At 41.5% G+C, this 13,158-nt stretch overlaps 1 protein-coding gene across 2 annotated transcripts in view; it reads left to right on the plus strand.

The window, feature by feature from the left end:
* Positions 1 to 13,158, plus strand: part of BARD1 (BRCA1 associated RING domain 1) — a 65,772-nt gene that overhangs the window by 50,042 nt on the left and 2,572 nt on the right. For both annotated transcript variants that reach the window (XM_082228105.1, XM_082228106.1), the window contains 4 exons: positions 437 to 545; positions 3,550 to 3,685; positions 6,058 to 6,150; positions 13,019 to 13,116. In XM_082228105.1, coding sequence (XP_082084231.1) covers positions 437 to 545; positions 3,550 to 3,685; positions 6,058 to 6,150; positions 13,019 to 13,116 — 436 coding nt within the window. The remainder of the gene's footprint in view (positions 1 to 436; positions 546 to 3,549; positions 3,686 to 6,057; positions 6,151 to 13,018; positions 13,117 to 13,158) is intronic.

Here is a 13,158-nt window from a genome sequence, read left to right on the forward strand (position 1 = left end):
AGGAAACGAGACGCAGCCCAGGACCCCTTGGGAATGAAAGCCACTTAAAACTCTTGGGCAATGTTCTAGAAAATGGTTTTCCTTTTTCTGATCCAGTGAATACACTTTCTGTATTTTTAAAGCTCGAATTCCCACCATATCAGAAGTTCCAATCAGTGTATGATGAGTGTGCAAACAGTAGATCATTGGCAAGGAGTGACTTAATTACAAAGTTTCAAGCTTGTGTACCACCTCCTGCTTTTTATGGTGAATGCAGCCGCTTGTTATGCTAAATCCATCTGTCCTAAATTTAGTGCTTTAATTGGGTTTTCATTCAATTTTGCTGTAAACTGCATATTAAGAAGGCAGAAAATATATAGTGCAACTGTTTCCAGATAGTTAAGAGTTCAGTCACAACCCTTATTTACTTGAAATCCATCTGTCCTTGTTTTATTAGTAATATATTTGGTCACAAACCTGTGGATTATGCTGAAACAGAAAATATGAAATCACTTCTGATGCTCCCAGCAAAGAATGACTCTTCTACTACTACTCAGTGTCCAGAAGTAAGTATTAAAACCTTTTTTATTTTTTATTTTTTTAAAAACTCCTTTAAACTGAACCTTGGCATTATGTTTTAAACTTAGCTTTATTGATTGTGCATAATGCAGAAATTGAAGCACTCAAGGCAACTTTTAACAACAAAGGCCACACAAAAACTAAAACAACAGAAGTTAGGTGGCAATCTGTGAAGCAGAAGCATAAAACCTCATTTAAAATAATAGCCAATCAATAAACAGAGTAAAAAATTAACCAATACAAGGGTAGTAATAATATAAAAGCATCCAAACATATTAGGAACAGGTAAAGTAGCTAAATACTAAGGGGAATAGCATAACCAATAGCAGCACTGTGAACGCAAGAGTCATAAAATTCCACACAACTGGCAAAAGTGTTTTCTTTGCTAACTAGGTCAAAGCCACCACAGAAATGACCCAGTGGACTTTTTTTGGCAATGAATTCCCCCCAAAAGCTTTCTTAGTTAACTTACCGACGTACTGTATACATATGTTTTTAAAATCTTTTTTGGCAAACTGTCACCCTGAAAGAAGGTAACTACTTAACACTGTTCCATAGAAGTTTCACTATTTGTTCACCAGAAGACTGCCCCTCTGATTCACCACATGTGGCTAAGCAAATGTCAGTTCAAAAGCCTGCTGAATGCGCTCCTGTCATGGAGCCCTAGATCCCAATGAGGCAGTGGACGTTGCCCAGTTGATACATCACCCCTCTGGCCCTAAGAGAGAGCTGCTGTGGTCTGTCCTTATGCTGCCAACAGCAGTTGTCTTTAGGTGCTGCCTTTTGGGGTTTGGAAAATGGGACCGTGGGATGAGTGTGCCAGCTCCGCCTCCATTCCACCATTTTTTCCACCACCATCAACTCATGGAGGGCAACTGTGTGAAGAGGGGACCCTCCATCATCTTTGAAGGCTCCTTGTATGTTTTGGAAACCTGGCAAAGTTTGTACCTTCTGTTCCCCACAGGTACTTTTTGAACTTGGAAAGAAGATAGTGCCATAATACATATTCCTCTCTGGGAAAGTATTGATAATTTATATGTCATTTAATGCCATAACAGACAATACTATTTAATGCAACAGTCCAGTACAGTGGAATAGTGGCTTCATATCTACTTGCAGTGTTGGTGTGATACAGTGGTGCCCCGCAAGACGAATGCCTCGCAAGACAGAAAACCCGCTAGACGAAAGGGTTTTCCGTTTTGGAGGTGCTTCGCAAAACGAATTTCCTATGGGCTTGCTTCGCAAGACGAAAATGTCTTGCGAGTTCCTGCGGGTTTTTTTCCTTTTCCCCCTAAGCCGCTTATCAGCTGATCCTAAGCCGCTTATCAGCTGATCCGCTAAGCCGCTTATCAGCTGATCCGCTAAGCCGCTAATAGCGCTAATCCGCTAAGACGCTAATGGGCTTGCTTCGCAAGACGAAAAAACCGCAAGACGAAGAGACTCGCGGAACGGATTCTTTTCGTCTTGCGAGGTACCACTGTATCTAGCTACATGCGGACAGTTTCAAAATCACTTACCTTCAAAATGACTGCCTAGGATGTGAGAAAGCAAATGTAATGTGTGAGGTTAGGTGCTGTAAGAATCTGCACGAGTTAGATTCTTTTATGTGCTGATAGAGGGCTTAGCCAGCTTCTTCATTTTTTTAAAAGTCCTGCACAATTTCCCATTTGCTTAAAATGATGAAGTTCCTTATGTTACTATACATATGTTTATCATTAAATACTCATGAATGTGTCCTCATATGAACTGGAGTCTCCATGAATGGAGTTGCCACAGGTCGCAGAACTGACTGCAAGAAGTGACAGCTGTATCTGTGGAGAGCCTAGCTTGTGCTAGACATTCTCAGGGGAGGCAAAATTTATTCTGCTCAGGTCTTTACACGAGGGATGGCTACTGTCTGCATCCTGCCTAAACTGAGGCTTCATGACTGATCGGGAGCCATTAAAAAGGTGATAACACGTAGCAGCAAGGCCCAGCCACAGTGTATTACAAGAGCTCAGGCATAACATTGTACACAATTATTTGTATTTACGTATACAATACATGTGAAATGAAGAAAAAGGCAGCACTCAATAGCTCCATTTGTTACATCTTGCAAAACTATTTTATTTTTCTTACCATTGAAGTGACATGCAAACTCTTAGCTACATCTACATAGGCACCAGGCAAAACCATTCCTCTTCATTCAGGCCTTTGTCTGGCTGAGCAATCTATAGCCTGTAAAATGTGTCTGTGGGGGTTGTTATTATTAGTTGTTGTTGTTGTTTTGTGGTGCATTTTGAATTTTTATACTGTAAACTGCCCTGCGATATTTGGTTGAAGGGCAGTATATAAATGTAATTAATAATAATGCACCTTGATTCAGTTACTGAGGACCAGGTAAGATTGCATTGGGGACCAGTCGTTGGCTGTCCCTGGCTTACACTTCTGCCTTCTGGTATGGGTGTATTTTGTCTCATAATTTTATGCTGATTTTCACAGGCAGTGAAATCCAGCATCATGTGACAGGCTTCAGCTCTTGCAGTGGGATGTCTCCTTCCTTTCCTCCTACCTGCAGCCCACTGCTCTTCCCAAAATCTACTCTGGGTCCCCCAATCCTCCAGAGTAGGTTTTGGTGTGTGTGGAGAAGCAGTAGGAGGAACACAAGCAGAAATCTGTTCTGCTCATTCACAGAATTTCACCAAGACATTTTCACATATCTTCCTATTAAAATTGTTGCTAGGTTCTCAGAAGGCCAGCTATGTAAAACTTAAATGACTGGAAACAGCCATAAGACCCTTTTTGTCCCTTTAGTGCTGCTTTGTTAGATTTCATCAATATTTGTTTTTCTGTCTGTTTACGTCCTGCAGTGCTCCCATGAATTATGTTCATGTCAAAATAGTTATTTCTTATTTAATAGAAATGTCAAGTAGAGATTAGTTGCTCCTTCAAAAGGAAAAGATGTTGGCTTTATGTAGGACTTGACGCTTTCCCCTTTTTGTCCTTGCAAAGCAATTAAGCCTAAATCAGCCAAGAGAAGGACCTGTTGTTCTCCTTGGAAGTGGTCTTAATCCAGTTCAGCAGCAATTGTTGAGCAAACTGGCAAAGGTTCTGAAAGCTAGAATATGTACGGCATTTAACAGCACAGGTAAGTTTTATGACTGTCTCTGCCCTTTTTATTTAAATTTAGTTTGTTCAAGGACTTAAGAACCTCACTTTCAAAATGTTAATTAAAATATTAACAATTAATTAATTAACAAATGGGGGTAGTGTTTTGTTTGCTATTATATTATATATTTTTGTGTTTTTATACTTTAAATTTCCTTGTGATTCTCAGCTGAAGGGCGGTATATAAATTTAATAATTTAATAATTTTAGTTAAACAAAGAGTCCTAAACAGCCACAAACGTTCTAATTTCTGAGGACATTTCCTCCCTTTCCTTGTGTTTCATACTGTCTCTGAAAGTGCCCTATGTACATTAAGGAGGATATGCAGAGAGATACCAGGCCAAAGTTCATCTCTCAAAGACCTCCTATCTCTGGGCAATTATAGACAGGGTCTAAAGTGTAGTGGATTTTTCAGCTCTCCCCCTCCCCACACTTTGGGCTGCTGGTGAAAGGAATATTTCCTCCCCCTTCTGCACCTCTGGAAGCACTTTATACTCATAATTGGCAAGCTTGCATCATGGCCTATGTAGATCTTTTTATTTAGACCTGGATTTTATGAACTGAAAAAATAGGGGATGTATATTTTAGCTGTATTTGCTTTACAAAATGAGGGCTACAATCTTATGCATGCTCTCCTGGGAGTTATTTCTGAATAAACATGCATAGGATTACACAGTAAACCCAGAAAAGCTCTTTGCATATGTCTAGTTAGTTCCCATCCTTTCCCGTTTTTTGTCATTTCTATGGACCATATTCAACTAAATTGTTGCACTAGCCGAAGCCATCACAGTTCCTACGAGTGCAGTGGTAGTTCCTCCCTCTCCTCCCCACCTTCCCATATCTACCCCAGAAGGTCAGGAGAACCCCCAGAACAATGTGTTGGGCAGGGGGCAGAGGACTAGGGAAATGGTTTCATCAGAAAAGCAGAAAGGCTTGTGCAGATGAAAAAATCATACTGCTACATTGAATACAAGCCCCTGGGTTTCAAAATTCCTGTGAGCCTTGCTGCATGTGGGGGCTACTGTTTGGAGAAAGGGAGTGCAGCCCTCACCCCCATAGAGCAAGCTTGTCATTAGTTGGACCTTCATCTGCATTGTGTCTTGTAGTTTACAATTGGCCCATATGATGCATTTTAAATAGTCTTATAAATGATTGCATACAATACAGTGGTGCCTCGCAAGACGAAATTAATTCGTTCCGCGAGTCTTTTCGTCTTGCGATGTTTTTCGTCTTGCGAAGCATGGTCCGTCGCAACTGCGCCTCTTCAAGCGGCTTTAAGAAAAAAGCGAACAAACTCGCAAGACGTTTCCGTCTTGCGAAGCAAGCCCATAGGGAAATTCGTCTAGCGAAGCTACACAAAAAACGAAAAACCCTTTCGTCTAGCGAGTTTTTCGTCTTGTGAGGCATTCGTCTTGCGGGGCACCACTGTAATTGTGTTTCGGAAGGAAGTACTTCCGGGTGAGTATGCTTAGCCCATTCACAATTTTTCCAAGTATGAATAATGATGCCTGCGATAGGATTCTAGTTTTGTTTTGTTTCAATTCTGTGGGATAAGTGCTTTCAGAAGAAGGATATACATCATTATGTTGATCATTTATTGACTACTATTTTTATGTGCCCCTGCATTTAAAAACTTGTCTAATAACTTAATTATCGGCTTCTGAAGAGAGATGTTGAAAGCCTCAAAATAATAGCCAAGTTCCAAATGGCGCTGTGTGATGGTCTGCTGATGTATGGAAGCCTTCCCCCCAAGGTCAGAGAGATCAACTCCCCGTGGGGTGCAGAAAGCAGCCAGCCTAGAAAACTGCTGCTCCTCTCCCTGTGCATTATTTCTCCACTCGTGTGTGAGGATGTTTTTTGCCACTGAATGGCATTTTCCCATGGACCTGAAATAGCAGCGGTGACTCCTAAACAGGGATCTGACTTGCATCTTACATTTTTTTACATGATATGTGGCTTAAGTACCATATTTTTCGCTCTATAAAACACACTTTTCCCCTCCTAAAAAGTAAGGGGAAATGTGTGTGCGTCTTACGGAGCGGGAGGCTCTGCCCAGCGCTCCCTTTAAAGAGCCGCACACACGCTCCGCGCGCTCTTTAAAGGGAGCACGGTTCTTGGAGGAGCTGAGGCCGGGAGAGGCTGCGTGCGGCTATCCCATAAGCCAGAACATCAAGAGGCTATCCCAGAAGCTAGATCCCTCTTGCTGTTCTGGCTTCTGGGATTCAGAATATTTTTTTTCTTGTTTTCCTCCTCCAAAAACTAGGTGCGTCTTATGGTCTGGTGCATCTCATAGAGCGAAAAATACGGTAGTTAATATTACTGGGGCTTCATATAATCTGTCTTCCATTTTAGTGACACATGTTGTTATCCCTGAGAATTCTACATGCAGTACTATGAAGTGCATGCTGGCTGTTTTGACTGGATGCTGGATCTTGACATTTCAGTGTAAGTAACCAGATGGTCTTGTGACAAAAAATGTACATGTTTTGACATAAGGGGTAAAGACAATATGAATACATCAATAATGCTTTAAAAGCCTGGGGTTCTTTGTTAGGTGAATGACAAGAATTAAGTGCTAAATGTTACTCCATCTGTTGAAAATGTGTAGTGCCTCCTATTATTGTTAATGGAATGCCACTGAGTTAATCAGAGCTTTTTGCTTGTAAGTAGGGAATGCAGCTGTTAACTGCTTGGTTTATTAGTGAAGACATTTGACAGCTTAAGGGGAAAAGAACGAAAATACAGTGGTTCCTCAGGTTACATACGCTTCAGGTTTCATATGCTTCAGGTTACAGACTCAGCTAACCCAGAAATAGTACCTCAGGTTAAGAACTTTGCTTCAGGATGAGAACAGAAATTGTGCTGCGGTGGCGCAGCAGCAGCAGCAGGCCCCATTAGCTAAAGTGGTGCTTCAGGTTAAGAACAGTTTCAGGTTAAGAACGGAACAAATTAAGTACTTAACCCAAGGTACCACTGTAATGAATCTGCTGATGAGTGGAACATCCCAGTAGCTGAGAGCTTTGCTTCCACCTGAGCTTGTTGGCATCTGCCTGTCTCAGGAGACAATGGAAGAGTTTGCCTTCAGGAGTAAACCATCAGAGCATTACGGCACATGCTGTGGCTGAGCGGGTTATAGATGTAAGTAGAACTGCTTTTCTTTTTATATCTTCTTTTTTAGCTGATGCTAAAGATCTAACTATGCTGTTTTCAAATGCCAAATGGGCACCACCCCTTTCCATATTAATTGCTCTGTCGTTTTCATTATTGATGTGCTATGACACATTGAAGTGCAGTTTTTAAGATTCAGGGTTACTCCTTTGAGTTGCTGCCCAAAAAGATTTGGCACACAGTTTAAATGAGTGAAGTTCAAGTTTTTAAAGGACAGTTTAATTGAACAACATAGAATAAAAATAAAATGTGAAAAAGGAAAAAAGAAAAGGTATACTACATCATTATAAGAGTTAACAATTACAGTTCCATATATACTTACCTAATAAATAGGTATCATTAGTATCTGAATACATATGTTTATTTTTAACCTACTATGTTTTGTATAAATGCGTTTCAGAGGACATGGTTCTTGTCCATGAAAAGTCTATGTTTATAAAACAATCTGTTCATAAGTTGCAAGTGTAGTCATATATTCATTGATTAAATGGAGCTGTACACATATTTTTCCCCAGTGCATCAGCATCAGTCTTTTGACCATAGTGTGGTGGTGGTGTTGTTGTTAATTAAAAAAAGTTAATTAATTAATTAATTTTGTATGTAGCCCTTCATTCGAAGATCACAGGGCAGTTCACAACACAAAAATACAAAATAAGAACACAAAATACATAACGAAACAAACTGATAATTCCAGTTCCACAAACACATTTAAAAAGCCATAGATTGTTTAATCAGCCCAAGGCCTGTTTATCGAAGAAAGTTTTTGCCCAGCACCTAAAGATGCATAATGAAGGCTCCAGGCTATCCTACTTGGGGAGAGCATTCTTCTTTAAGAAGAGATTTTCCTTAAAAATATAAAGCGGTAAAGAAATGTAATAATAATAATTGTAGTAGTAGTAATAACAACAAGAACAATAATAATATAAAAAACAGGGAGTCGCTGCACAAAAGGCCCATTCTCATGTTGTTGCTCTCTGGACTCATGGGGGGGGCACACAAAGAAAGGCCTCTGCTTGGGTCAGTCATATGGAGAGAACTGGTCCTTGAGGTATTGTAGTCCTGAGCCTTTTAAAGCTTTATAGGTAAAAAACAGAACTTTGAATTGGGCCCAGAAACTATTTGGCAGCCAATAGGGCCAGGATCAGTGTAATACACTCAAAACATCTTGCCCTGGTGAGCAACCCAGCTGGCAAATTTCTGCACCAGTCATGGATCGGTGCCTGCCGATCTTGACATCAATGAAGTGGGGAACTTCAGGCCTCTCTCCAGTTCATAGATGGAGTGTGGTACCACTTTCAAAAAATGCATCCAACATAGAGTTTCATGCTCATTTAATGAGGTATGGATTTACTTATTAGTCCAGTTCTGCCTCTTGATATTCTCAGCTTAGTAAGCAACATGCTACTTTAAAAAGTCAGTGATTCTCCTCCCTGGTGGGAAATGTTAGGAATAACTCATGGGGTCTGATGCAGCTAAGTGCCTGTAATTAACACCATGGCTCCATCTGTTCCCACCAGTCTTTGTTATTAGTCTTCTTCAGAGTCATTACACATTAAAGATTGTTATAACAAATAATTGGACTCCTGCTGATGAAACATTTGTCTAGGAAAAATGGTTCCCCTCTTACTCTTGCTTATTTATCATACCTTCTGTTTGGCAATTGCCAAAGTCCACTTAGACATAACTGAGGAATAAATCTCATCAGAGTGCGCACACAACATTTTATGATCCAATCTTAAGACTTGCTGTGCCAGCAAATAAGTGCTTGGGAAAGGACATAATGGGTGCTGCTTAGAGACACAACTTGCCTAAGTTTAGTTGAAAGCAATAGGATTCCAGCTGAATCCCTTGGTTTCATCTAGAACCTAATGTTTCCTAAAATACTTTCAAACAGCACAACACTCTTAAGTTACCACGTCATGCCATAATGTCATGAACATCAGTATCTGCAAGTGTTCACTATTGATTTTTTCCTGGTTTGATACTGAGGAACTCATTTAAACAGTGATTGGAATGCTGAAGCCAGGGCATTAAATGAATACAGTGGAACCTCGAGTTACAAATGCCTCAGGTTACAAACTCTGCTAACCTGGAAGAGTTACCTTGAGCTGAGAACTTTGCCCCAGGATGAGAATGGAAATCGTGTGCCAGCAGCACAGCAGCAGCAAGAGGCCCCATTAGCGAAAGCAAGCCTCTAGTTAAGAACAGTTTCAGGTTGAGAACGGACCTCCGGAATGAATTAAGTTCTTAACTAGAGGTATCACTGTACTGGGGTGTGGGGAGAGAGAATACATGAGCCCAGTGTTTATTATGGCTGACCAGGCACATGATATTGTATAGAATAATATCTGAGTGAGGAGAGCCTGTGCATGATCAGGACTGTTGTTGGGCGCAGCCATGGATTCAATGAGGGCCAATAAACTGAGCTTGAACCCTGGGAAGATGGCGGCACTGTGAGTTGGTAGTTCCCATGTCTGGGAGTTTGGCTAGTTGTCTCTTCTGGCTGAGGTGGTTCTTCATCTGAAAGGAGAGGCTTGGAATGTGTGGGTGCTCCTGGATCCATTTTTATCACTGGAGGCTGAGGTGGCCTCTCTGACTAGGAGTGCCTTTTGCCAGCCAAGGCTGGCATGCCAACTACAGTTGTTCTTAGGTAGTCCTAGTGGTTTATGTTTTGGCAGCCTCAAGACTTGATTATTGCAGTGTGCTCTATGTGGGCTACCCTTTAGCCTCATCCAGAGGCTTCAGCTGGTGCAAAATGCTATGGCTAGACAGTTGATGGGAACAGAGAATCAACAGCAGATAGCTCAAGTGTTTAAAACCTTGCACAGGCTGGTCATATGCTACAGGGCCAGGTTCAGGGTTCTTGCATTAGTTTAGAAGGCCCTTGAGAACATGATACCTAAGGGTCCACCTGATTCCTTATTCCCCAGCTTGGTTATTGAGGTCTTTGGAGTCCCCACTGGCTCAGATGCACATGCATTCAGTATTGTGGGCCCAATTTTAGGGAACTTCCTTCCAATCAAGATCAGGCAATCCCCCTTCCTGTCAAACGTACAGGATCTTACAGAAGGCTCCATTTTTATTCCTTTTTTAAAAAAATATTTTTTATTAACAGGCCAATCACATTACATTATCCAAATCACATTAGTTCCAAATTATACAGCCAGGCTCCATTTTTATTCCAACAGGCATTTTAACTGAGTTCTGATTTTACAATTTTAACTGATTTTTTATTAGCATTGTGTTGAGTTTCTTGTACGCCATTTATAGACAACGATAATTAAATTGTATATGAATTGTCTAAATAAATAAACAAATGAATACATTGAATTAGAGCCATCAAACTATTTTTGATAATTTGGGGATCCTGGAACTGCCAGTAAAAAAAAAAGATATTGAGTAGCAAAACTGAACTAGACCTCAGATAGAACTGAGCAAGATGGGCCAACAAGACAGCTCAGTGTTTGAGCACGGCTCTCTGGAATCAACAGGGCCAGGGACTTCAGTGCATTCTAAGTCTACTTTTTCTGCTCCCTCAGTCTCAATTTTGCGACAAAGTGGCCTTGGCTGCCACTAGCATAGTCAGTCCTTTTTTGGGTGGATGAGCTTCTGCTGGAAGTGTGGCTTCCCCTCCAGTGAGGTACAATGGTTGTATCATATCCTAGTCCTCATGGATTTGGATCATGAATCAGTGAACAGTGGTAGAGTATGTTTTGTGATTCCATTATCAACACTAAATGTTCTTAGCATGTGATTAGCTGTTGGAATTGAGCCAATGCTTACAGTTGATTTAACTTAACAAATCAATGCTTGGATAACTGAATGCTGCAACTATCTCCAAAATCTCATAGCTAAAATGCAGCCATTTTTAAAGAATTTCTTTTTTAAAGAACAAAACATCTTACTTGCATTATGGGCACCAAAGAAGGCTGCCGGTATTATAATTTGTGCTTCTGATCACCTTCCTTCTTGGCAAAAACTCAGCAATGTGTGAAGCTTAATCTCAACCTGGATGCAGTAGAATAATGTATGCTGTATCCTACCCTTAGTATAGTCCCAGAAATAGTCACAACAATGAAATAATGGGAAGGAATATAGAAGACATGCCCCAAGGCAGCAGAGGCAGACGACACTGCCACAAATGAATTTATGTGCCTTTAGCAGTATAGTAGTTACTATACTGCACCAGACTTACATAGAAGTGGGGAAGAAGAAAGAAGTCGAACCTTTTGTATGACCTACTGTACTGTTGCACATTGTTCATACTGTTACCATCATAATTTGATGTTTTTCTAAGCTGGAGGTTTCTTACTTGCATCAGGTGCTGTAAAGAATATAACCTGAATGCAGATAATTGCATGGTGTTCTGTGCAGACAGTGCTGCTTTCCTATCCCACCCACGGCCAATCCAGTGGTCTGCACCCACATTTCTCCCAAAGCTTCTGAGCTCAGAAGTTTCTCAGCTGGAGCCAGAGTGGGGGAAATTGGTAAGACTCCCCTTGTGCAAGTAGAATTTTATAGCCAACCAGTTAACCCTTACATTGCTACCATGATTCATACCAGACCTTTTGCTTTTCTTCTAGAACAATGTTTGTATGATACGGAGACAGTACTTTATAAAACATCAGTGCATTCATAGCCTGCAAGCCCTGTCAGCTAAGCTGACTCCCTCCCTTCCCCATTATGCAAAACTGAATTATTTAAAGTTGATTTCTAATGCAGCAATCCAAACCCATCATCTGTTCAAACATAATTCCTCTTAGGACTAATTACCTGAAGTGCAAAAAGAATCAATGTGCTAAAAATCATGATCAAGGCCAACTGGCAGGTCAGGAGAGTTTGTCCAGAAATCAAAATCCAAAAGCAAACCTGGCCATCAAGGGTGGGCACTCAGACTCAGGTACACACACTTTGACTTGCAGTTATTTCAATGCCTGCAAAGATTTTTCCAAAACTGTTCACCCATCTTTTTTGTTTAGATTGTGTTATGTCCCCTCCTGGATCCAGCACAAACACCTTCACCCTCCATTGAAGGCCCTCTGTGGCACTGCCCACACGATGGCCGTTCATTCCCATGTGAAATATCCCAGTATCTGCCTTACGGCATTCTCTTCTTAAGCTTCTCAGGTCCCCTTCTCCATCGAACAACTCTGCTCTTTCTTTGCTGTATGTCTCCCAGAGCCACCTACATGATGCCGCCGCCTAATCTCTTCCTTCAAATCCTACTTAAAATAAAATAAAAACCCTTTTGTTGAGAAGCTTTTGACTTACCACTCAGCACTGAGAAAAGTGTTGTTGTGGCTCAGTGATGGAGCATATGCTTTGTATGCAGAATGTCCCAGGTTCAGTCTCTGAGTAGTGCTGGGCTATTTAAAACTCCTCTCTGAAATCCTGAAGAGCTTTGCCAGCCACTCTTCTACTGTACCAATGTTTTGACTTTGTATAAGGCAACATAAAAAGGTAAAGGTACCCCTGCCCGTACGGGCCAATCGTGACCGACTCTGGGGTTGCGTGCTCATCTTGCTTAAGAGGCCGGGAGCCAGCGCTGTCCGAAGACACTTCTGGGTCACATGGCCAGCGTGACGAAGCTGCTCTGGCGAGCCAGCACCAGCGCAGCACACGGAAACGCCGTTATCTTCCCGCTATAAAGCGGTCCCTATTTATCTACTTGCACTTAAGAGTGCTTTCGAACTGCTAGGTGGGCAGGAGCTGGGACCGAACGATGGGAGCTCACCCCGCCGCGGGGATTCGAACCGCCGACCATGCGATCAGCAAGTCCTAGGCACTGAGGATTTACCCACAGCGCCACCCGCGTCCCAGATAAGGCAACATGCAGTGTAACAAAGAAGTTCATCTACTCCCACTATTTATCCTCTCCTCCTTCTTCCTTCTTTTAATTTATTTTTTATTGAAACTTTTCAGCATAGACTGCAACAATTGCTTGACATAAGGTCCTTCTTTCAAGCCAACCATATTCCATTCTGTTCCATATCTGGTCATTCTGTCAGGGTTTGATTTTTGCCTTTTGTTTTCAGGATGACTTTCCCTAGTGTTGCTATCGCTTCCTACAGTGGTTTTTTTTTTTATCAGCATAAAATAAATCACTACATTTCCTCCTCTGTCCATCTTTTCTTCCAAATTTCAGGGGTAGATGCCTGCCTGAAGACAAGTGCTCGGGAGCAAGAAGAGAAGTATGAAATAGATGGTGGCCCACGCCAAGGCCGACTGAACAAAGAGCAGCTGGTGAGAGCTTCTTTGTTAACCTTCAAGTTTGTTTTTGTAGCC

This window comes from Podarcis vaucheri (assembly GCF_965113315.1).
Source record: "Podarcis vaucheri genome assembly, chromosome: 1".
NCBI classification, from domain to species: Eukaryota; Metazoa; Chordata; class Lepidosauria; order Squamata; family Lacertidae; genus Podarcis; species Podarcis vaucheri.